Here is a 23,837-nt window from a genome sequence, read left to right as displayed (position 1 = left end):
TATAATATCAGTCTATTTCAGATATTTGACAGCTGAGAGAACGGAATGTTTTATGATATAGTTACCCTTACGAGTCTCATGGCGCAGCTGCAGAGGTGGTAGCAAAGCTGGCTACCAGTTTGTGTCACTTTGCATGCGCGTGCTTAGTAAAATATCAAAGGAAACACGTTGCTTAAAACAAGCAGAATGTCGATATATATATCTTAGTTTATCTTTTTAGGTTTTGCCGTGTGCTGCAAAACAAGAAAAATGCTAGAAAACGTGTAAATCATCGCGTCTTTGGTTTTTCTCAGTTCTACAACAGTCAACAAACAAATTATATTTACGAGCACTTGATGGGTCTATGCCCCGTTTAGTGGAGAGGTCGGCGGCTCAGCTTGAATGGTCGAGTGCCGTTTACTGCCAGCTCCATCAGGAACATTCCCAAGGAAAGTGCAAGACCCAAGACAAGGGAAAAGAACGCTCCCTGCATGTCCTCAAGTCGGTAAGCGGCGGCTTCCTCGGGATCTTCGGCGTAGCACCTGGTCGCGTTGAATATGTATGGTTGCATTGGCCTAACCTGGAGGCCCATCTCGAATGCTCTCCTCAGGCTGCAAAAAAAAAAAGAAGCGAATGTTGGAGTAGCTATACTTGCTTCTTTTTCTGTGCACGTTCAGTGTGTGCTGCAATGACGACGTGCCAAAGTACTTAGGCTGATACATCGTGCATCATAGATCCGAGCACAGGACCCACAACACAGGGGCGAAGACCGTTCAATGTCCACAGCAAATATAGGCAAATCACATTTGTTCTGAACTTTTAAAGGCACCTCAAGTATTGGCCACCCTCACGCAGCCCTAGTCAAAGTTAACATGCGAGCACCAAAACGGCCTGCACACAGGACCGAACAGCACGTCATACACCCTGCTGGCTTCGTTTCTTGTTTGGCCGCCCGACTCTGAAGTCTTATGAGTGGCCATATATTGGGCTGTCCCCTTCCAGGCCACCGAGGTCATTCCCTCAATAAGGACATTTTCACTGCCACTAATGTAGTTGTGGAACAGGTGCTCCAATTTCGCCGAGAGCAGACCGTCGCGCCATCCTGCTCCAAAACGGCGTTTTAACGGGAAAATGTGTTAAGCTTGCGCCAAAAAAGCGTACAAGTTTCCTCGCTAGTAAAAGGGAAACCAAGACCTAAGTGTGTATCGACCATCGCAACCATCATAGTGGACGCGAACAGAGCGGCCAGACCCACGCACCGAGGCCAGAGATATAGCGGTAGACATCGATGCTCCACTGGCTGTTTTTTGTCTCTAGCAGAGGCTCTTATATTCCGCCGCTGTGCGGTCTTGTTTTTGCCTTCTGTTGTACAGTTCCGTATTCCCGTACTACGGCGTCACCGAACTCGTTTGAAGAGATTCTCGGATCAAAAAGCTGGTTTGGATAAGGTTCCGTCGGACATTGTTTAGCATAGTTGTTGGCGGTGTCACGTTGAGATATCTCGTAATATGTTTGCTCCATCACTGGGTGGGGAAGGAGGAGGAAGGAGAGAGGAAAAGACGAGGAAGCTAGCAAATCATGGCTAAATACTCAGTGCCCTTCCCCTCTGTGAAGAACGTTGACCAGCGAAGCTGTGTATGTAGGGTCCTCAATGCGACAAACTGCGCCTCCGCCGCGGGTTCGCTTGGCATTGCACTATTTTGAGAATCTGCTCATGTGTGGGTAGTATTGTGTATGCACACGGACATGATCCTGGGGGGGACTAGCTCTTAACAGCGTTGCTTCTGTCCTTTCGTATTGTTGGACGTTTTCTTGAAATCCTGCACGCTCGGAATGGCGGATATTGTGGTCGTAATTTCAACACCTGTCACGTGTCCCAGTGAACAGTTAGGCAGAAGAGGCTTTCCACGTTGGAAATAAGGAAACCTCTGGACGTGTTTCCTGTAACACCAGTTTACTTGTGCAAGTCCGGTAGGCTACGATCTTCCGTACGCTTCCATGTTCTGCGGTCTCCATTTTATATCGCTTGAAGCGCAGCGAACATGCGAACAAGCACCTTGTTTCAAGTCAAAATAAGAGAAGTGGCTTTATACCGCTTAAAGAGAAATAAATTCTTTTAAAAGTAAATGAAACTAGCCTGGTAGACTTCATCTTCTTGTCGCATTAGTAAGCATACAGCCGGCTCTGCTGCATTTGTCTACCGTTTAAGCTAATATAAAGTGGTTATCGCGGCGCCGCATCAGGTTTTCGCCTGAGCCAAGATCTCCGCAGAAAGATCGAATGGCTGTTACACCACTACTACTAAGATGAGCGCAGTGTGAGCTGGTTATTGCTTAGTATCAGGGTAGCGGTGGCATGCGTGCTAGTCAGGAAAGTACAGTTGCCTCACGTGACTGTGACGACGTCTCTTGCATTACACATTGAAATAAACTCAATTTATTTATTTCTCAACTCTCTCAAAGAATACCTTTCCAGCCCGCACAAGTGCTCGTGATTTCTTTGTAACCACGCGCGATAAAAAGAAACGTTCAGCTAATGATAAATCCATAGCGCTATACGAAACCTAGGTAATCCTGGTCAAAAAATTTCCGTAGGGCTCATACCGTTTCGCACTCCATGTCGGAAACTATAGCCTCAGAATTGTGAGTCAGCAATGGCAAGTACATAAGTTGTTGACCTTGTGCAGTACATAACTATGGCTTTCCCGAATATATGACTAATTTTCATGCGTCGCATCACGCTGAAGGCTACTTCGTGGCACTATAAACTCTGTTGAGTGGCGCAAAAGCTACAGTAAAATATTCTGACGCGATATTTCATGCCATTTTCATCACAAACTTGATGTCTTCCGCTTCGTGAGAAATCTCGTCGATTGATTGAAAAAAATCTGCGGTAGGATTTCTCACGTTATTCTTTTCTGTTTTTTTGGTCGTTGTGATGCAAGTAGTGCAAAAACTTCACATCGTAGGAAACCAATAGGACGAAAACAGTTAAAGAATAGCTCACGCTTACGACCGTTTTACCAAGACGGAAGTGTATCACCGCAGATGCTATTGTGGACACATGCACATTTGCTCTCTCATTCTCTTACTTCCTGCGGTTTATCAAATGACTTACACATTTCTTGTGGTCAGGATGAATTAAGTCTTTGCAGTGTGATCAGCTAAAAAAGTGGGGGGGGGGGGGTGCTCTTTAATGAATCCTGCAGCGGCCTGCCTGGTGGCGCGTCTAGCATTCTACTCCAAGTGGAAATCAGGATAATGAAATCCAATGCACCTCACAGAGTTGCCGCATGCAGCAAACATGATACGACACGTAACGCAATAACTAGTTACAGTCTCTCTTTGAGACAATTATCCCTCAGCAAATTTAAAAGCACCTAGCGTCCCTAGTCGAGGCCATTACCACAATACGGGAAGCCTCAAGCTCGCTCCTTCCCGACGCCGCCCCGGCTGCGGGGGTCGCCGGGAACCTTCTTTTATCGGCGTCGCCGCCACTGGGAGGCGGCTCTCAAAAGTTCAGAGTTGGCAGACTATCTCTGGGCCGTCCGGCAAGGCAAAGATACCGCCCGAGTCCAAGTACATCGAGCCGCCACCTGAGGCCACCACAACGAAACTGCTGGTCCATTCATTAATATAAAGTTTCTTCTCTCTCTCCTTCGCGCTTAGCGCACAAGCCACGCGAGCCCACGTGCTAAGCACATGCCGCAGTCTGCGATTCAAGTACCTTATTTCAATGTGAGCCGGCTGCAAAAGCAATATAGATACACAATGTGTTCCAGTAAATTGCAGACAGAGCACAGTGGTGATTTCATGTGCTCAGTTTTCCAACAGCGAGAATTTTTTTTTTTTGCTACCCACATCCAGGTGGACACGGTGCAAATATGCCAGGTCATACCTGTCTAGGCCGCGCTTCACGTGAAATTCTCAAACGGCATCCCATAAGCAAAAAAGGCACGTACAGCTGGTATGAATCAGTCTACTAAACACGCTATCAGTGCCCAATAAAGCAAAGACAAAAAAGCTTATATGTCGCACGTAGAGACATGTACCGCTGAGTCTACGCTTGTTTATTCGACAAAACGATGGGAAGGACAAGTTCTTTGCCGTCCCTCCACAAAGAAATACTTCCTTTTCACTAAGCGAATCGATTATTAGTTTAAAGGAAATGATATACCAATCTAGCATTACGTGTAGCGTTATGAAGTTGCGCAAATTTAACAAGGAATCCGGCATATCCAAAATTAATACGCTCCTTTAGCGCGGCTTTACCTTACTGTAAATGTTAAACTGGGTATTGCTGCGTGCTTTCCAGAGCTACCACAGAACAAGGGCGTGGTAGGCCTTTTAGGGCGCGCCCACGAACATACTGCCCAGACTGCGACCACAAACACTCGAGCCATCCATCTTCAGTGTACGTGTTTTCATTGAGCTAACCACAAAATTTCCTACGCCAAAGTGACAACGTGCAGAAGCGTACGCTGTAATTACGCTTATGTGCAGCAGTGTGCAACGTTCTGGAATCTCTGAACTTTTTATTTTCTGGCGCAGCGGGACAGACATTCTCAATATACGTACTAGTATATGCGCCCTTCGTGCAGTTTTCTTGCAACTGCACATTAAATATAGCGGGGAGGCTATGCAAATGACCAAGAGAAATACAGGAACTGCATATTCAATAGTTGGACTCCGCCTTAACTTTAGCGATGGCGCAATGCGGTAATGCTTGTTTCACAGTTTCACGCAACTGCCTAATAAGCAAAACAAGAAATGCCGTATTTTCCAGTTTATAGTCCACCCCCGGTACACAGTCCACTGGGACGGATCGGGGCTTCATATAAAAAGCTTTTCTTCGCTAGTACACAGCGATCGACTACGACATAAACGAGGTGATATAGTTTGTATGCAACTAGTGGGCTATACTTTTATGTTAACCACTAAAAGCCTCGATCATTTATTGCCTGCACATAGGAGTAAATACTAAAACCGTCAAAATCCCTCTCACAGGGGCTGCTAGAAAAAAAAAGTCAATAATTGTCACATTCGGCGAACGGCTTCATAACGACTTCATCACCTTCAGAATCTGAAGTTCTTACGCATGCTTGACTACATCGAGCATCGAGCTTGAAAAATCTATGAAGGTGCAGCATTCGCTCACATATTGTCACGGTGTTTTATATTTTATTGTGTATACTTCTACCCCCTAAGAATGTCCAGAACTGCCAGAAGGAGCCATAAAAATTGTTTTTGTGCAAGAAGGTCCACTGGGGAGCTTATCTTGATTTGTGATTTAGCCCGGGAAAAGTACGCAGGCGCCGTCTGATCTCGTTATCTTCAAGCGCGCCTCCCATATTAAGAAGCAAAATTATGCATAGTCCGCCCCCATAGATGTCGGCACCCCGCGAAATTACAGCTTTTAAGCTTGTGTAACCTTATAGTATGCTCGGGAAAACGCGGTAATAATTAACACATCAGGAAGCAGCATGAAGGTTTTTCCTTTTTAATTTTTTGTAACTGCGGAAAAAATTGCCGCGCAGAGTAAATGAGACAACGGTATCTCGTGCAAATTTACTCTAAAGGCTTCTCCATTATTAACTGTTAGTCTCACACAAAATAAAGCATGCTGTTTTTTGTGCGATATATGTGTTTGCAGAAAATATAGTGACGGTTTTACAGTGAATCAAGGTTCAAATAAAACAAAAATCAATAGCAAAACTTATTTGTAAATATCGGGCACGGTCATTTTGCAAGGTTTCCTTATAATAAAGACATTATGGTTCAAGAAATAGTTATGTGTAAAAGCGAATGCAGCGGTCAGATTTAGGCGATGGCAATGGCAGCGATGCGTGTCAGACATGCGGGAAACCTTGCGGGTCACTGAAATGCCGTGAACGAATAAGCAAGTCAATGAATAATACCTACTTAGAACTCAAATGGTGATTTGATATGTAAAGCCTGATGCCGTAGTACATAACGTAATAAAGAACAATCAAGGCCAACGATTTCAAGCGGAATTATCAAAGCTTTCGTTTTTTTTTTTACTAGAGGCTTTCTTTGCTTGCACTGTAGATGTCTACACAACGTACAAATATTCACTGTACCCAATGTTTCTTTCTTCACTACTGCCCCCCGCCCCCAGAAACTGACCACACAACGCGTATCTTCATACCTGAGGCAAAGCGAACACAGATAACGCTGCAGAGCGGACGTGAGAAGGAATGCTAACGTCCTCGTGGCCCGGTGGCAAACCATCCCACGCCTTCGCATTAATTGGCGAGGTATCCGTTAAGCCGCCACAAGCAAGCTACACTTCCTTGCATTCTCTAGTACACCCCCATTTGAAGTTGCGCCGCCACCCCGCCACACAAAAAGGGGAAATTCCTGAATGTCCGCCCATGGGACCGCTCACCCACCATGCACAAACCAGAATTCAGGGGCCTACGCAGATAGGCTCACCCAGCTCGCCCCACACAAACAGGAATTCCTGAGCGGTAACACAATCGGTCAGGTACGGTGAAACTCATTCGGCGTCTAAAGAAACCTATTGCATTTCAATATGCAGCGCCTCGTTTCCAGCCATTTTTCTCGTCTCTGGGTTACGTACTGCGTCTTTATGGTGCGCTTGACGTCTGGCTTCAGGCCCTTCCTAAGCATCATGCCCACGGGCTGCAGGTACAGGCTCTGACGTGCTCGCCTGAAACTGCAATGGCCACGCCGAGCGTAGCGCGCCGCCAACGTGGCGTCCTGGAAGTGCCGCTCGTGCAGGACCACGTGACCCCCACCTTCGACGCGGTCGAACACGTCATCCAGCACTGCTCCGGGAACAATGGAGCCTTGGACGAGCACTACATGGCGTTGAAGCTTTTTGAAGAAAGCAGTTTTCGGTTTCTGTATTGAAAGAGAGAGAGAAGGGGGGATAAAGAAAAACGCACATAGGGTAACAGGACTTGATTATCAGTTTTGCTACTCTGAGCTGGGAGAGGGAAAAAGGCGAGTATGCAACCTATCGAAAAAGAGAATGTAGGTCCCTAGGGGGAGCTTTATAGAAAGGTGGAAGTCTTACAATTGTTAGCTCCGACTGCTGCTCGAAGAAAACGCAGCACCTTCAGTTTTGGCTCTTCTTTTGATTTGCACCTTTTGTGCACGTAATGATTGTAGATTACGAAGCATCACCCTGCTCGCAGGATGCCAACACAGCAGCTGGTGCGTTGAATGCGTGCATTACACTCCAAGCTAAAGTAGAATACAGGCTCTTAAAAGTGTTATGGAGATCGTTAAAAAAATTGCTGAGGAATAGCGTAAGAAGTAATACATCGATTATAGACAAACACACAGTAACATAATAAAAATATAAAAATTTAAGATTCCCGCAAATGACACAATGAGAATCATCGCGTCACTCATTTTATGCCACTAGATCTATTCCTCCACAAAGATAAAGATGGAAAGAAAGACTCGTAATTTGACATAGGCCTTGTCCTGTTTGTTGCCCTATACGTCGGTATGGGTTTGAGAGAACAGAATATGGAGAGAAAGGCTGAAAGAGAAGGTAGGAATTCTGATTATCTAATTGTTCTTGAAGAGGCACAGCCTTCTAAAGTTAAAAACTCACAACCGTTGTATTCTGGTGCTGCACAAGCGCAAGTATATAGCGCTCGTGATCCTTACTCGCCTGATGATTGGCCAACGTTCTTTACTACGTATAGGAACCTCGGACATAATATCAAAAAGGCAAAGGGAACTGCCAACTTCCAAGTGAAGTTTTATTACGGACACCACGTCATTTCGACGTAAACAAGCGAGACATAGAATCTATACCGCAAACACACAGAAAAAAATATATTGCAGGGATTACTATTTATTTATTTTATTTCATTTATTGCACATGTGCAAGAAAATTATGGGGTTTTACGTGCCAAAACCACTTTCTCATTATGAGGCACGCCGTAGTGGAGGACTCGGGAAATTTCGACCACCTGGGGTTCTTTAACATGCACATAAATCTAAGTACACGGGTGTTTTCGCATTTCGCCTCCGTCGAAATGCGGCCGCCGTGGCCGGAATCGTCTATCTTATGGGTGCTCACCATGACGAAATCCTCAAAGCCAGTCTTTCTTTCAACAAGGATCTTGAGCTTCGGAAACCTGAGAACGTCGTCAAGGGTGTCCACGTGATCTTCGGTGCTCTTCACAAGCATGGTGCTCACAAGACGGCTGCTCAACAACGTCACCAATATGAAAAGGAAGATGCTCCACGATCCGAGCAGAATCCTGGTCGAAACGTTGGTCACCCTTTCATGTTTTGCTGCGACAGAAAAGTATCTGTTATTGTGTCACCATTTTTGGGGTGCTTCATGCACTTTCTGGGGGCTAACCACTTGTGCTTGTCTCTAAACATTTTCCCGCCTACACTGGGTAGCCCATGGCAGAATGTGCCGCGCATTGGACTGCCGTGCTGAGGGAACAGAGTTCGAAGCCAACCACCGCACTAATTTGGGTCCCGGAGTAAGTGGCAAGGGGACAAAACACATGACCAGCTCTTCGTCGTGGAGACTAAGCGCGGACTTGTGGACAGTGCTACTAGATTGCCCAGCGTGGCAAGAAAGAAGCGCGAGAGAGGAGCCAAGCTGCCACATCACGTGTTTCTCAGTGCTCGCACACTCCGCCGTGCCATGCGTTGCGGAGGTCACACGCAGGCTTCGCGGTGGCGCCGCTAGATGGCTCTGAGGGCTCTCAAGAAAGTCCCAAAGAGGAATGTCACTGCAATAAATGCCGGATAATGCTTTTCGGCAGTGGCAATACGTTGCGCAGCTATATTAATTCAGTGCTAAACAAATTGCCATCGACACGCATCGTAAGATGTGTTAATTCTGCAAAATGTTTTTACATCGATTTATTCATAGTATATTATAATATATGTTATATTACATTAAGTACTTTAACCTGTCAATATAAAGTTCTTGCAGAGTAGGACACAGCGAAAATAGAACTCAAAAGGTGTGCAGGAACAGGGATCATACCTGTTTGAGCACAGAAACGGGGGATATTGTTACAGTTTAGTGCAAAAAAATGTTTTCAATGCGTAAACACTAATCTAACTATATTGTAGCCAAATGGCACGCATAGCAACATATATATACATACATATATATATATATATATATATATATATATATATATATATATACATCATACATACATACATCAAAGAATATGCATGAGAAACAAATTAACAAGTTACAATGCAAAATCATCCAGTTACATCAGGTGACAGGCCAAAGAAGTCGGTGGGCCTTCTAAAAAGAGAATATAAGACAGGAGAAAATATAACAGTAATTACTACAACTACGAGACACTTACTTCGCTGTGTCATGCCATTGTCTAATTGTGTATTTAGGTGAAAAAGTAACTGAAATCGTCGTGCCAACCTTACCATAATGTTTTACCTTATGGACGAGAAATTAAGGCCATGGCGACCGATAGGGTTTAGTCAAGAAAGGTAAACTTGAATTATTTAGGAGGCCTTGTTGTGTTGTGGTTTGTTCCTGCGAATTTTCTAATCTGATCGCAACACCTAGTTCTCTGCCCTCTTTTGCCGCCCGGCACGCCAGGCGCCTGTTTTACGCTGTAGTGTGCACGTCGCATCAGAGTGCTCCACGTCACAATGAGTGAATTAAGCACAGACGTTCCAGCTGGTTCTGACTAGTTTACCTGAAATGAAAAAAAAATGAAATTCACGACATAACAACAGGCGACAGCGGTCTCATTCTGTTACTAATGTTACGAGCGTGTTTCGCCCGTCGAGTGTGCGCCTTGATAAGTTAAAGATCGAGGAAAGTACGCCAGGTTTAAAAAAAACATGAACATCACGTCGATCATCATCATCGTAATCATCACTCTACCTGTACGCACTGCAGGTTGAACAACTCTCCTAGCAATCTTCAGTTGGCCATTGGTGCCAATTGACACGACGCTATGCCTGCGAATTTTATAATTTGATCACACCACCTAGTTCTCTGCCATCCTCGAACATGCTTTCCTTGCCTCACTACCAATTCCGTAACTCTATTACTACATCGGTCATAGACCATGCGCATTACATGCACTGTCAGGTTTCACTTCCACCACCTAATGTCAAACGATTCTAATGCGCATCGATATCCTCCAAGCCTTTTTATGTTAAACTCCAATCTTCTGCGTCATAACTCAGCAGCAGAAGAATTCAAAGATTGCGCAATTCTTTTTTCAGGCTAGCAGTTATAGGCTGCCGTTCATGACTTTGTAGTACCTGGCCGTTGAAATGTTTCTTGAAAGGAGCACCAACTTTAATCATCATCATCAGCCTAGTTACACCCACTGAAGGGCAAAGGCCTCTCCCATACTTCTCCAACTACCCCGGTCATGTACTAATTGTGGCCATGTTGTCCCTGCAAACGTCTTAATGTCATCCGCCCACCTAACTTTCTGCCGCCCCCTGCTACGCTTCCCTTCCCTTGGAATCCAGTTCGTAACCCTTAGTGACCATCGGTTATCTTCCCTCCTCATTACATGTCCGGCCCATGCCTATTTCTTTTTCTTGATTTCAACTAAGATGTCGTTTACCCGCGTTTGTTGCCTCACCCAATCTGGTCTTTTCTTATCCCTTAACGTTACACCCATCATTCTTCTTTCCATAGCTCATTGCGTCGTCCTCAATTTCAGCAGAACCCTTTTCGTAAGCCTCCAGGTTGCTGCCGCATATGTGAGTACTGGTAACACACAGCTGTTATACACTTTCCTTTTGAGGGATAGTGGCAACCTGCTGTTCATGATTTGAGAATGCCTGCCAAACGCACCCCAACCCATTCTTATTTTTCTGGCTATTTCAGTATCATGATCCGGATCCGTGGTCACTACCTGCCCTAAGTAGATGTATTCCCTTACCACGTCCAGTGCTTCACTACCTATCGTAAACTGCTGTTCTCTTCCGAGACTGTTAAACAATACTTTAGTTTTCTGCAGATTAATTTTCAGACCTACCCTTCTGCTTTGCCTCTCCAGGTCAGTGAGCATGCATTGCAATTGGTCTCCTGAGTTACTAAGCAAGGCAATATCATCAGCGAATCGCAAGTTGCTAAGGTATTCTCCATCAACTTTTATGCCCAATTCGTCCCACTCCAGGCCTCTGAATACCTCCTGGAAACATGCTGTGAATAGCATTGGAGATATCGCATCTCCCGTATCGTATCGTATCGTATCTCCCGTATCGTATCGTATCTTGGAGATATCGCACCGACTAGTTATCTTGAAATTGTAGAAACACTTTCATTACACGCTTATCGCTTCCGAAATACCAACAGTTACCACGTGTAAAGGTTGGGAAACACCTGAAGCGTATTTAATTAGTTACGAAAGCTTGTTTTAAAATCTGGGACCCGGCGTTGTCGACATTACCGTTCCACCATGATGCAAAAAGTAACTTGTGGAATTAGCGCTGCTGCAAGGCTCGTTATGATGACGTCACTCCTAACAAATCAAAGAGAATGCTGCGCGCCCTTTTTCAGGCTGAACCCACGTCTGGCAGATGCAACGATAGCATGAAAAGCACCAAGTCAGTGTGCAGTGACTTTATGAGGCAACCTCCTCATGCTTACCGAAACTGAAACAGTCTGTGGCGGCCTCCTTGCTCAAGCGTGAGTTACGTCTTTGCTCAGGTGAATCCGCCAGAAGACGGGAGTCCAAAAAAGTAAAACATGATCTCGCTGGTAACGGCTACCCTCACCAACTACTACGCAAGCAGGAACGCCGCTCCGCAGAGCGTCCCGAAGCCAAACTGACTCACCGCAAGAAAAACTTGCACCCATTCCCTATGTGCTGCCGGCATAAGCGAAACGCTTGCAAGAATTTTAAAAGAATTATGACATACAAATCGCACACGTGCCCTCATACTAATTCAGAAGCCAACTGGTACGCATGAAAGAACCCCTGGAACGTGAAGGCTGTGCTGGAGTGATATATAATATACCTTGTTGAGGTTGCCACGTATCGTACATAAGAAAAACAGGCCACTTCAAGCGGATTATCAAGCAGCATCAAAATGATGCAACTAAGAGACACGCCTCCACGAACGCACTAGATGAAGAACTCTTTACCATCGGTCACAACATTGATTGGAACTCTGCGACTGCCATCGACAGCGAAAAAGCACTATCGTCCCGGCTTCTACTGGAATCATTATTAATCCAGTCGACGCCTCCTGCACCTAATCAGACACGTGGAGATCTGCCAGAGATATAGGCGAGATTTTTGCGCCGTGTACTACGTACATAAGGCACGACCTCACTTGTCTCACTTCTGTGGGAACAAGACACTTGTAGGGGACTCGAAACATCAAAAAGAATAGTTGTTTTGTTCGAACTTCGGCGAATGCTTGTTTTCTGTCAAGAAGGAAAAACAATTGTTTTTGTATAAACGTTATACAGTAAAAGCTCAAGATGCTCTAGGGCCTGTCAGTATTTTCATAGACTTGAGGAGGTTCCAAACTTAACGTAAACTTAACGTAAAAAAACGAGAATTCAAACATATCATGTCAGTGCTTTACACATTTAGTGCTGGATAAAACAGCAATACTAGGATCAATATTCGCTTAAGCGCCTTCCCCCCCAGAAAAAAAAAAATGTGTAGCCATTGGCAAGCGTGATGAGCATTACTCGGTTAAAACTTTTCTGTCAGCTCTCTGGCGTGATGGAGCTACGTTTCTTCACGTTGGATCCAACGCAGGCGCTCGCACCAAATGAGCAAATGCCTGCCGCATCCGGTACAGCAGACTCTATTAAGTCCCACTTTTTATCATTTCGCTCACACATACTATAGTTTAGTGGAAATTTATGAGGGTTCGATTCCATCCAACTCGATTTTTAGTACCATTCACCGGAACAACAAAGAGTACTCAGAACCTCTTCTTTCAACCCATAGTAAACATTGCTATTGTAACGAATAATACAGCAATGCAGCATTCAAAACATCTGTATGTAACAGCCTGTGAATATACTCCACTCCGTTTTCCAGAATTTCAAGAACATCCTACTTTAGTGCTGGAGAAGCTTAATGAGAGTCCAGGAGAGTGCCACCAAAATTATGACGATTTTGTGAGCCGTGTGTTTTAGAACAATAGACAAGAGTGCCCCATATGAGTTTCTTCTCTATCTCATATAAATAATCTACAATCTACAACGTTTTTTTTAAAATAATCACTGGGACTTCGTCACCTTACTAGACACATAAACTTATTCTATTCCTTCGCTGTTGGTGGTGGACAGAGAGCTATGCGCATGAACGCGACTAAAGATATCAGTTGCTTTGTCCCTTTGTTGAACGGTTCCTCCAGTGGGTTCACTTGTTCGGCAGTCATTGATGAACACGTGTATGACTATTAGAACATTTTAACCACTAATTTTTCAATTTTGAAGAACTACTCATATTCGTTAACCATTAGATCATGTCTGTTTTCTGTGTTGGGCGATAAAGACCAAAGCATGAGGTGCACTCATCACCTTACCTGCAATAGACAAGTGTATTATTGTGAGCAATATGAGTGGGAACACGTGAACGCTTTGCAAAGAGCCTCGAAACCGAGTTAGCGCGATACGCGGGTAGCACTGTCGAAAACAGAGAGGAAAGGAGGGGCGCTCTTCCACTAACTCATCGCACTCCTGCCTCGCTTGCGTTGCTACGAAACGGCATGTGATTGCGTTTCACCGACCGCTAGCGATAATAAGCCGATTATAGCACGCAGAGCATGGCAATGTGTTGCTTATAGTTCTGCGCAAATTACCGCTTTCTCTCTCTCTCTTTTTCTCTATGACACGCACAGAACGTCTGGCAGTGTTACCGGCTTGATACTATGGCGCCTGTATTAACGTTCACGCGCAGGAAAAAGTAATATCGTTTTTTATACCTATTTTGCTGTATCCTGGGTCTTGTGAACGGAGAGAAGTTGCACGCAGCAGGCTGAAAAGTTTTTATTGACCACTTGCAACATGGTAACAAAGATTTAATGCAAATAAAAAAAAAACCTCATTATATCGCCAATAGCTTGCCCTCTTGCGCGTTTGGTGGGATAATAAAGGCTCACTCCCGATAATAAAGGCCGATCCGACACCGATTTTATTGTTTTATTTATCGACACCGATTTTATTGTCGGCGACAGCATTTATTTTACCTTCGTGTCGGCACTTCTGTCACAACGTTCCAACGCCAAGCCCTCCACCGACCGTCGGCAGATTCTCGGCGTCTGCACAGCGTGACAGAGGAGCCGACACGAAGCAAAATAAATGCTCTCGCCGACAGTCAGCCCACCGAAGTCGGTGTAGGGTCGACCTAGTGTGAGCGAGCTTTAATGGATCATGGCTCCGCCGGCTTGAATGACGGCCTCCATTCCTTCTGGCAGAGACACGTAGAAGGCCTCGACGAAAGCTGTGTCACTTTGAAGACGTTTCTACTGTTCTTGTATAGTTTCCCACAGTTCATCAGCGGTCGCCAAGTTCAACGAGAGCGTGGAAAGCCTAGCCTTCAGACGTGCCCAAACATACTCTATTATGTTCATGTCCGTGCACCGCTCAAGGCGCATTATCCTTCATTCATCTAAAAGACGTGTCACGACCATTGCTGTATGCACAAGACACAAGTCCTGTTGGAATATATAGTACACATGCGGCTGTAGACCATTCATTGCATATGTGATCATCTCTTGCTCCACTAACGTGCAATACGCAGCATTCGTAAATCTCGCAGAGATTCTTACAATGGAACTTAGGCAGCCACGAGAAATTAGCCACTCACACGTTTACCGACGTGCGTTCGCTTACGGCCACCTCCTTGATGTTCTGCGGACAGAAGCGCGTGTTCCCCATACGCCACACTTTTTTCTGCTGGTCACCCGCAGCTCAAGAGAGTATATTCGTCGGAGAAGCTGACATATTTCCAATCCGCCACCCTCCGGCTGCGTTCACAGACAGCGAACTTCAGGCGAGCAGTTTTGTTGGCAGCTGTGAAAAGGGGCTTCTGAGCGGCGACGTAACTTTGGAGTGCGGCTTCCCTTGACCTTCGCCGTAACGGGCTGTCACTGACATTTTTCAGGTCGAAAGTACTGCGCACATCCTTCCGACCCTGAAATTGCTTCTCATTGACTGCAGCAACAATTTGTAGATCTTTGTCCATCGACCTGCCGCGAGGTCACCTCTCGCGCGGTGCATCCTTAATGCGTCCTTCATCTCGGTATGCTACGCAGGTCTTCAACTGGTAGCCTGTCAAGGCAGCAATGCTACGTTTCGCGTAGCATTTCTTTGACAATTTGACGACATCTTCTTGCTCAAAGGCACTCGCGACATCATTAGGCGTTGAAACACCGATGACTGCAAGACAAGGACAGCCGTGGTCTGCTTTATAAGCATATTCCACGAAAAACAAAAGAAAACAGCTGCATCGACACTCAGCCAACCCCACCTAGATGTGAGCAAACCCTATGTATCACGGCAGGCTACTTCAAGGCCAATCCTTCAGTAGTAACGTAACCTGATGGTTCATTAAATGCGGCTGCACGCACTGATATGAACACAGACCATTGCTAAGGGCCGGTGACGTGCAGTCAGCTGCCGTTCCGTAGCAATGCTCGAGAGGCGGGAGTGCGAACAGTTAGCGGAACAGCAGCGCCCTTTCCACTTTGTTTCTGGCAGCGGCCGCTGCGAATCGCCCCACGTCGGGTTTTAGGCTGATTGCCACGCGCTCGCGTGTTCCCACCCATATTGCTCACGAGAGAACTTAGAAGAATTTAATGGCCAACAAAGGCACGCATCAAACATGTCAATAAATAAATGAAAATTTTGCAAGTGCGTTGCATTTAGGAGGTACTCCAATTGTTTTAACGAGCATGGAAATTGGGTTTGACTGATGCGTACCTACGATGTCAGCCTAAAATAAAGCGACTGAGAGGCATGCAGTGGAAGCAGGCATAAATTCACTTTGTTTTGTTTCAGTACGAGAAAAGAGAAACACGTAAGTACGTCTTATTTGCAGAACCTCTGCCCTGAAATCGCTGAACTTTTCTTGTCTAATGAACCTTGACGACGAAGCGGAAGGAGGGTTTCCCTACGCTGTTACTTTTTTTTCCCAGAGGAAAGTGTACTCGAGTCACATAAAAAGAAATAACAAACAAGAAGTAACTTATTTCTTAACTTCAAGAATAGTTGTAGTTATTTTAATTGTTTTTCAGTTCTCGAATCTATGTAGCATGGAAGCAAATCCTGTGCACTTGCCATGCAGCCAAAACTAACGGTGATACGGTCATGATCAGGCAAACGAGGCTGTATTAGTCTTCCTCGGGACTTATAACCTTTCGCCTAAGGGTCATAAATAATGTGAGGCCCTTTTTATCGCTAGGACTGTTTTGAACCTGTTGGAGCAGCCGCTGTGGGCTGCGTATCTATGAGCAAGGTGCATAGAAATTCCTCTTAGAGAGCACGTTGTAAATCTTAAGAGGAACGTTTTCCACGAACTAACAGAAAAAGTAGGCTTAGCCGGATATGCACACTCGAGAAAGCCTATATTACAAACAAATATTCATTAAGATATATACCTAGTAGGCATTTCTGAAACAAGTAGGATTACATAATAAGAGTAAGCTTCAGCTATGGTGCAACTCCGATGCGGCCTATTCGAATTCATGTAAAATGCAAGAACGTTTTTCTGAGATAACCCCTGGACCTATTTTAATTACATTTGTTGCACTTGAGAGAAAAGGATAAATTATAGTGACTGTGGGAAGGGTAATCTTAATTTAGGCCTGAATTTCCTTTAAAAATTGTCAAATATTCGAAAGCTTGACAAAGAAACAGAAGCACGAAGATTACAAATTGACAGCTCTGCATAAAGAACAGATATCGCGGTTCTGTACAGGGCATCCAGTAGATAATTGAAAGCGAACATATTTTAGATTTCATTTTATATCTTACGTGAATTTGTTACGTTGTGTACATGGGTCCTGCACAAGCTGTATTTTCATATTACGAATCTTTTTTAGATTCATTTGTAAAATATCAGATTTTCCGCTTTACATGTTCTATTAGGTGCAATTCACATAATTATATTATCATTTTTATTGTTGAATTTCAAAGTTTTAAGCTTGATACTTTTGTTTTCTGAAAATTTGCCGTTTTTGTCAATGTCTGATAAAAAATTGACGACCTACAACAACAATTCAAAATGAACAGTCATTAGATTTTACGTTTTTCCTGTAAATGCAACAAACCCCATCAACTGTGGTGCAGTAGCAGGTGAGAAAAACGAATTATCCTTTTACATCTATTTAGACAGGAACCACCGTGTTTAAGCGTCCTCTTAAGAATTGTCGCACATTTATGTACTCCTAATGCCGGTGCGCTTAGACTTCGGCTATACGTGGAATATCTTTTGCGAGATATTTAACGCTCCCCTAAATAGAACAGCGTTCCACAGAATACTGCCAAGGTAGGACACACTTTTCCTTACAGTGGATCCTGTTGAGTTTTCAATACAGAAACGGCAACTACATCGAATGTTCTTTCAGTGAAAGAGCCATCGCTAGCTGGAACTGTGTTTCACATGTCTTAAACTTTTACCCGGGGCCTTGTTTCACAGGCATCTATCTGAACACATGCTTACGTAATTTAGACGATGCCCCGTACACGTAAACATGTTCCGGATAATTATTACAGGTATGTGAAACACTTTTCCAGATAACAGTGGCCATTTCACTGAGACGCTGTTCTACATTTCTATTCTAATGCGTATTTAAACTTAAATTATTTCTGTAGGCGCGTATAAAATCGCCGTTCTATATAATTTGCGATGGTATATGTGGAACGCCGTTTCATTGCGTTAAGTACGAAATATCAATCTGCATTCCTTTTTCGCTTGAACCTAGAACTTCATTCGGAAAAGATTAGGAGGGCAGTGGAAAAGAGTGTCGGACATTTGTTGGGAAAGCTATCTGCCCAGTTGAAGTTGATGATGAACTCACCTGCATTGAAGAAATACGTGCTGCAAAGCCAAAAACTGCTTCCAAACTTTCGAAGCATGCTTTCCGTGTTCTTTTCTTGAACACACTTGTCCAGAGTGAACGTCGCAGAAATAATCAGCATAGAAATGAACAGGGTGAACCACACCTAGGAAGAGATAGCAAATTTAGCTGATGGCAATCAGGGAAGCAACAGTCATCAACCTCACAGTCTTCTGATTAGGGCTAAGCCATACCATGATGAAATGACCAATCAAGTGCGGCTTCGCATTCAGGCTTATCGTGCTACCGGCGAGATCCCTTCGCCAAATAGCTTCCCCAGTGCGACGTCAGTGACCTGCTTAGCACTGAGTCCTAATTAATTGCGCCAGAATGCCGGACTGCCGAATTATTTTGTTTTTGGCAGCTTTTCCTTTTCGCTTTTAGGCTAGCGAATTTTTCCCCATGCACCAACTATTGATTTCTTGCCGTGACTGATCAACGAGGCTCGAAAGGTTGAATTGCGAAGCTCCTCCGAAAGAAGCTGAACCAAGAACAATTATTTGAATCAGTTCTTTTAGGAAATCCTCAAAGTGAGAAAGGATTAATCAGGCGGAGATTTGTCTAGACATAGTAGTAGCCAAACAGGGATCTGCTTTTAAACAGATTCAAGTTTCTCGGAAGTTTGGGAACTTCGTATATGAGTCGTCAGTTAGATGTGAATTCATTTGCTCATAAGTATTATGGCAGTTGAACATGCACTCGCTTATGAAGTGAACTATAAAAGAGAAAAAAGAGAGCGAAATACACTTTGTTATTGAAAGCACAACGGTGAAGCCCTTAGTACAAGGCGACACTTGCGGCATGTCAATCGGCTATTAGCCAGTCGGCTAATAAAGCCCTCAAAAGGTAATTGACATTGAGAGTGGCTGGCGACAGCAGTGCCTAAAAGAACATATCCGATCACTTCATTAATATAATGATATACGCTTTTCTAACCATTCTAACAGCGGTCATTGGAAATCTTTTTTTTTCTTGAGACTTAAGTTTTGTTTCCATAAAAAAATAAACTAACACGCGGAATATATGCGCAACGTACCACATAAGAAAGCACGCACACACATACGTTAGTCTGCGTTGTGATGCACCAGCTATTAAAATATTTGGTTTCCTAAACGCCAAGCGACCTCATTGCATTTGCTTTGTTTTTTGCTCTTTGTAACTTCTCTTAAGTGATAAACCATCGCGCGGCACGTGCTAGTTTCAGTGAGCTGCCGTGTATATTCCTCTCTCTCTCTCTCTCTCTCTGTATCTCATTCTATTCTCTAAAACCTGCGAGTATAGTTTGTTTCAACATATCACCGGGTTGCAGTATCGCTGCAGTTAAACCATGTGTCAACCACATGGAGCACGCGATGGGTGTGAGTGATGAATGCTTGGGTAAGAAGAGCGTAGTATTGGATGGCAATGACCATGAGATGTGTGGAGTGTTGGGATAGCCACAGCAGTGTCTATAGTTCGGGAATGGATGGAGATGATTTTGGAAGCCAAACGAGTTGCTTGTTTTACCAAAGAACCGATGCTGGCTTCGAAAACGCTTCTGGTTTTTCATCTTGAGTTGGTCAGGAACCACCACCTCAACTTGGTGCTGACTGCAGATCGGCGCTGATTTCTAATCTGGCGACAGCATTTTTGTGTATTCACGAGGTGTGGGCGAGTACTAATCTCAGGGCAATGTGGGAGGAAGCAATGCAGCATTGCCTGCCCACCGGTAAGGGTTATTTGTTTGTGACTTGGAAATGCCGAGCAAGGTCCAGCAAGCTTAAATTCTAGGTCTCAAGGGGGAAGTGCCTGATCCAACTCTCATGAAAACATTTGGCATAACACCCTCTGCAATAACTAAATCTTGTTCTTGTGTGACTTAGCACCATCACACCGTTTGACGCTCCGCCTTGCTTGCCTAAAGCCACGCGGCGGTTGCTCGTAGCAGAACGAAATTTTCCCTATATATATATATATATATATATATATATATATATATATATATATATATATATAGTAGACTAGGACACAAAATGAACTTTCGTCACAGGTCAAGAAAATATTACCCGCCACCTACTACCACTATACTGTTCAGCGCAGACAAATATGCAGGTGCCAATTTTGCTTGAGTGACAAGATTGGCGTGCAAATGGCCGGATTAGGCTTCGCGTTTCTCGTACGACATGCGCAAAAAAAAATATTTATTGAAAACCACCACGTAAAAGCGCTTCCTTCTTGCACAGACACAGGTGCAAGTGATTCTACTTAGCAAGTGTTGCGCTACAAGGACGTGTAAAACAAAGCTTAGCACTAACACAAGCAAATTTCAAGTATACGAAGGATTGTGCACGCCGTTTTGCTCGGTTAGTTACATTATTTTTGTCTAAATATCTGTAGCGTGACAACATCGCAGGAGGTTTCACCAAATGTCTCGAAATCATGCATGTCTAAGAATCGGAGTGTGCCAAGCGAAGAATACTGTGTCCGATCTGATGACACAGTTTTCCCTAGCCTCCGACTGATCGACCCAACGATAAAAAGAAAACTCCACTAAGATCAAGTAAAATATGTTAAGTATCACTTTGTTATCTCTACTTTGCATAACCGTTCGGCGTTTTACAGCAAAACTCATAAAAGAATTCTCATCACTTGCTCTGCGACCGCCGCAACAACCATTAAATTTGCACAGCGTTCAATTTGATGGACGTTTTAACATCAACGTTCTAGGCTGGCACAACCGTAAAACACAGTGCGCGGGGCGATCGCAAATTGCTGTTTGCTTATCATCAGGCACCAAGCCGTTTCGATCCGAACCGAGCGCCTGCAACCGATGGACTTTAAGAGGCTCTTCATCTCATATCAAGAACGCTAACGAAACATTTTATGATCGGTACGTTCTCTTAAGCCATAACTTGGGAAACGGGAACTCGCTGCACTTTTGCCAAAGTCTTCGTTCTTTTATTGGTTCCCTTCTTCCTGTATATTCTTTGTCGTCCTCCCTTCCGAGCTTTTAATTTGGCAGCAATGCCTCTGTAGTAAGCTGAAAGGGTACTAGCTGCTTTTTCCATAGCACAAACCTGGGTTATGACACAGAGGGTGGGTCCATCAGCTAACCTACGGGAAATCGGGACAAGAAGAATAAATTCAACGAGTAAAAAATTAGGATGACTAACAATTAGAAGCTAGCAAACAAAACATGCAATAAAGTATTAATTTGCATGTTATTACATAGAAAAGAAAGCAGTGACACGAGAAGACATCGTCGAGTGTTCGTCGCTGATCAATAAATAAGATTGAAAGAGCCTTCCTCTATGCCCGCTTTGTGTACTTTCTCGTTGAGTCATTTTTCAAATTTCGTTGTCTTCATCTTAACTTCAATATTAGATTATAGCAGGCAGATGAGTGAGCCTGTAGGCTAATATTTTTGAAATGAAACGGTGCGAAGAAATGACGGGAAATGTTACACCCACCTCTTCTCAAGACGCTTCTAGAGCGCCTGTTGTGTTTCTTCTTCTAAACATACGCCATTTACGCTGAACGCAGCAAATGCCTCACAGAATTGGATCAGATTAGTCTAGCGCCTAGCATTATTCACTCCGTAATGGTGCAAACAGGAGTGCGTGGTTTTGACGGCCGTTCACCAGGCCAGATAGCAAATTTTGGTTATAGGCTGAAAGTTGTGCGTGCACTATAGGGAGAGTTCTGCCGCAAGAATTTTTCAAATTGGTTAATTAACAGCCGAGATAGGTACATTAGAGTACCGCGAACCCATGATTTCAGGAGGCGAAGGCTGAGAGAGACACTCTCTCCACTTGCCCCGTCTAGCCTCTGCAAGAGAAATTCGTTCCCAGCGCTCTCCCATGCCGGAGCTCCAGGATCGCGTGACATATACGTCACGGAGCCCACCTTGATTTTCTTTTTCCTTTATTTCTTTTTTTTTTTGCTTTACGGGCAACTCTGCTGAAGGCATCTCACGCAAGCTGTTGCGTTTGAAGCTTTTCGCGCAGCACATGATTTTGCACGCTGTGCGCGAGAACAAATGACTAGCGGTAAAGTCAGTACTACGCGAATACTGATGCAGGCATACGCGGTTCAAAAATCATGATGGCGCGCTGGAAAAATGCAGAGAAGGACATACTTTCGTTGTCTGCACGCGAGATCGCACGAGGTGGGAACAAGCAGACGAAACAGAAGTACATCTCTCTCTGCGGTGCGCAGCCAAAGAAGAACAAGCAGACATGCGGTTTGTTCAATTTAATATTTCTGTAAACTCTAATTCGCCTACTGAAGGAACAGAATACACAAATAACAGATGCTGCCTCGAATCCACGTGTCACAACGAATGATGTCACAAGTGTGCGATGTATACGAAGGCGCACTTGTGAGATAGACATCGACTCTCCAGCTGGGAGCGCGGAAACCCCGAGGAAAAGAACAAACAGCGTTCGGTTTGAAATTTCAGCTCTTTCAGCGGTGCGTAGGGACGTAATGCTTAGCAGACGTGATTGTTAGCGCGCATTGTTTGCACGGCGCTTGTCAGCTCAAAATGGCCAGACCTGCTCAGGGGCCCTTTTTGGCCAGTCCTGACCCTGCATTCTGTGACGTAGTCAACACGTCCTGACGAGACTTGCAACTGGGCGGGGCGTGCCTTCACTCATTCTATCTTCACCGGAAGAATTCGGTTTGAACACGGCACTTTGTTTTTGATAGGTTCCTGGTTAAGTCTGCTTTTATTTCATCAACCAGCCTCTATAATTATAACTATACCAGCTTCGTTCTTTTAAAACGTGATTTGTTGGATTCCCAGACCTTCTCTGGCACCATCTAGGGCCATTTCAGCCGCTTTCTATTTATTGAACTCTTCCTAGATGGCGCTGCATATTTTTTAATGCAATCAACAGCAACCATGGGCGGATTTCTACACGCCACTGTAACTATTGTACCTATCTGCTGAGGACTATCGCTTTCCACATTTTTTTTCATCTCACCTATTGCCAGAACGTAAACTTTACATGAGCAGGCTACAAGAGAAAAAGCAACCTGTCATCATCATGAGCAGATATAAAATTAAGCAACACAGTGAGGACGACAGTCGGAGTGCTGCTGCAGTAAGTTGCAGAAGACATTCTTGGCGGGGAATTGGGAGTGGAAGTGCGAGGTTTTATTGTTATACTTGCTGCTGAGTTTTTTAGTCAAGTTGCTCTACTTTTCAGCATTTATTGTCTTTTCTTTCTCTGCACCCAAGGAAAACACAACTATTCAATACAGTCGCAGCCGGCTAAATCAATAGACAACATCAAGTGTGATGACAACACCCAATGACTACAACCAATGAAGTTTCAAGAACCTCTGCACCACCTCCTGATGCGTTGTAGGGTGGACGAAAGTAACTCTATGACATGTGACAAATATGGCATACTTAACAGGGTACATTTTAATTCGAAGCAACCCAACCTTTCGTATATTGTTTGTATTTTGATAATAAAGCACCTGGCTATATAAATATATGTTGCTTGGCTATTCGATCCATGAAATTCCATAAGTAAATTTTTGCACGAAACAGACAACCGCTTTCTTAGTGTGTATTGCTTTAGCGATCATTGCGTTTGCGCTGGAATCCAGCTATTTACTGCCTGAATATTATCTCTAGCTCGGTGCTTTCGCAGTTTCACTTACCTCTACGCTGAAAGACGACGCAAACGCAAAGGGATCGACATATTTCGAAGGTTTCGGGGTCATGAAGTGCATTTCGGTGAAGGCGTAAGATGGCGTAATTTCTCCCATTTCCATTCTCTCTATGGTAGGCAT

The 23,837-nt window shown here is 44.3% G+C and overlaps 1 protein-coding gene across 1 annotated transcript; it reads right to left on the bottom strand.

The window, feature by feature from the left end:
* Positions 1 to 293: 293 nt before the first annotated feature.
* On the bottom strand, positions 294 to 23,837 carry LOC139050812 (ionotropic receptor 93a-like). The gene is made up of 5 exons (XM_070527578.1): positions 23,706 to 23,837; positions 18,012 to 18,156; positions 8,065 to 8,282; positions 6,583 to 6,866; positions 294 to 590 (listed from the first exon to the last, which is right to left on the bottom strand). The coding sequence occupies exons 1-5, from the start codon at positions 23,835 to 23,837 to the stop codon at positions 353 to 355; spliced, it is 1,017 nt and encodes a 338-aa protein (XP_070383679.1). The 3' UTR covers positions 294 to 352.

Source organism: Dermacentor albipictus, chromosome 10 (genome assembly GCF_038994185.2).
Source record: "Dermacentor albipictus isolate Rhodes 1998 colony chromosome 10, USDA_Dalb.pri_finalv2, whole genome shotgun sequence".
NCBI lineage: Eukaryota > Metazoa > Arthropoda > Arachnida > Ixodida > Ixodidae > Dermacentor > Dermacentor albipictus.
Note: the sequence above shows the minus strand (reverse complement) of the source record. Positions and strands in the feature narration are given on the sequence as shown.

Excerpts from the sequence above, each read along its gene's own strand:
- LOC139050812 (XM_070527578.1), bottom strand. The coding sequence starts at position 23,837 with ATGCCTACCATAGAGAGAATGGAAATGGGAGAAATTACGCCATCTTAC. Across the intron at positions 8,283-18,011 it reads CACGTATTTCTTCAATGCAG|CAAAACATGAAAGGGTGACC; the intron begins GTGAGTTCATCA and ends TTTCTGTCGCAG. Across the intron at positions 591-6,582 it reads AAGCGCACCATAAAGACGCA|CCTGAGGAGAGCATTCGAGA; the intron begins GTACGTAACCCA and ends TTTTTTTTGCAG.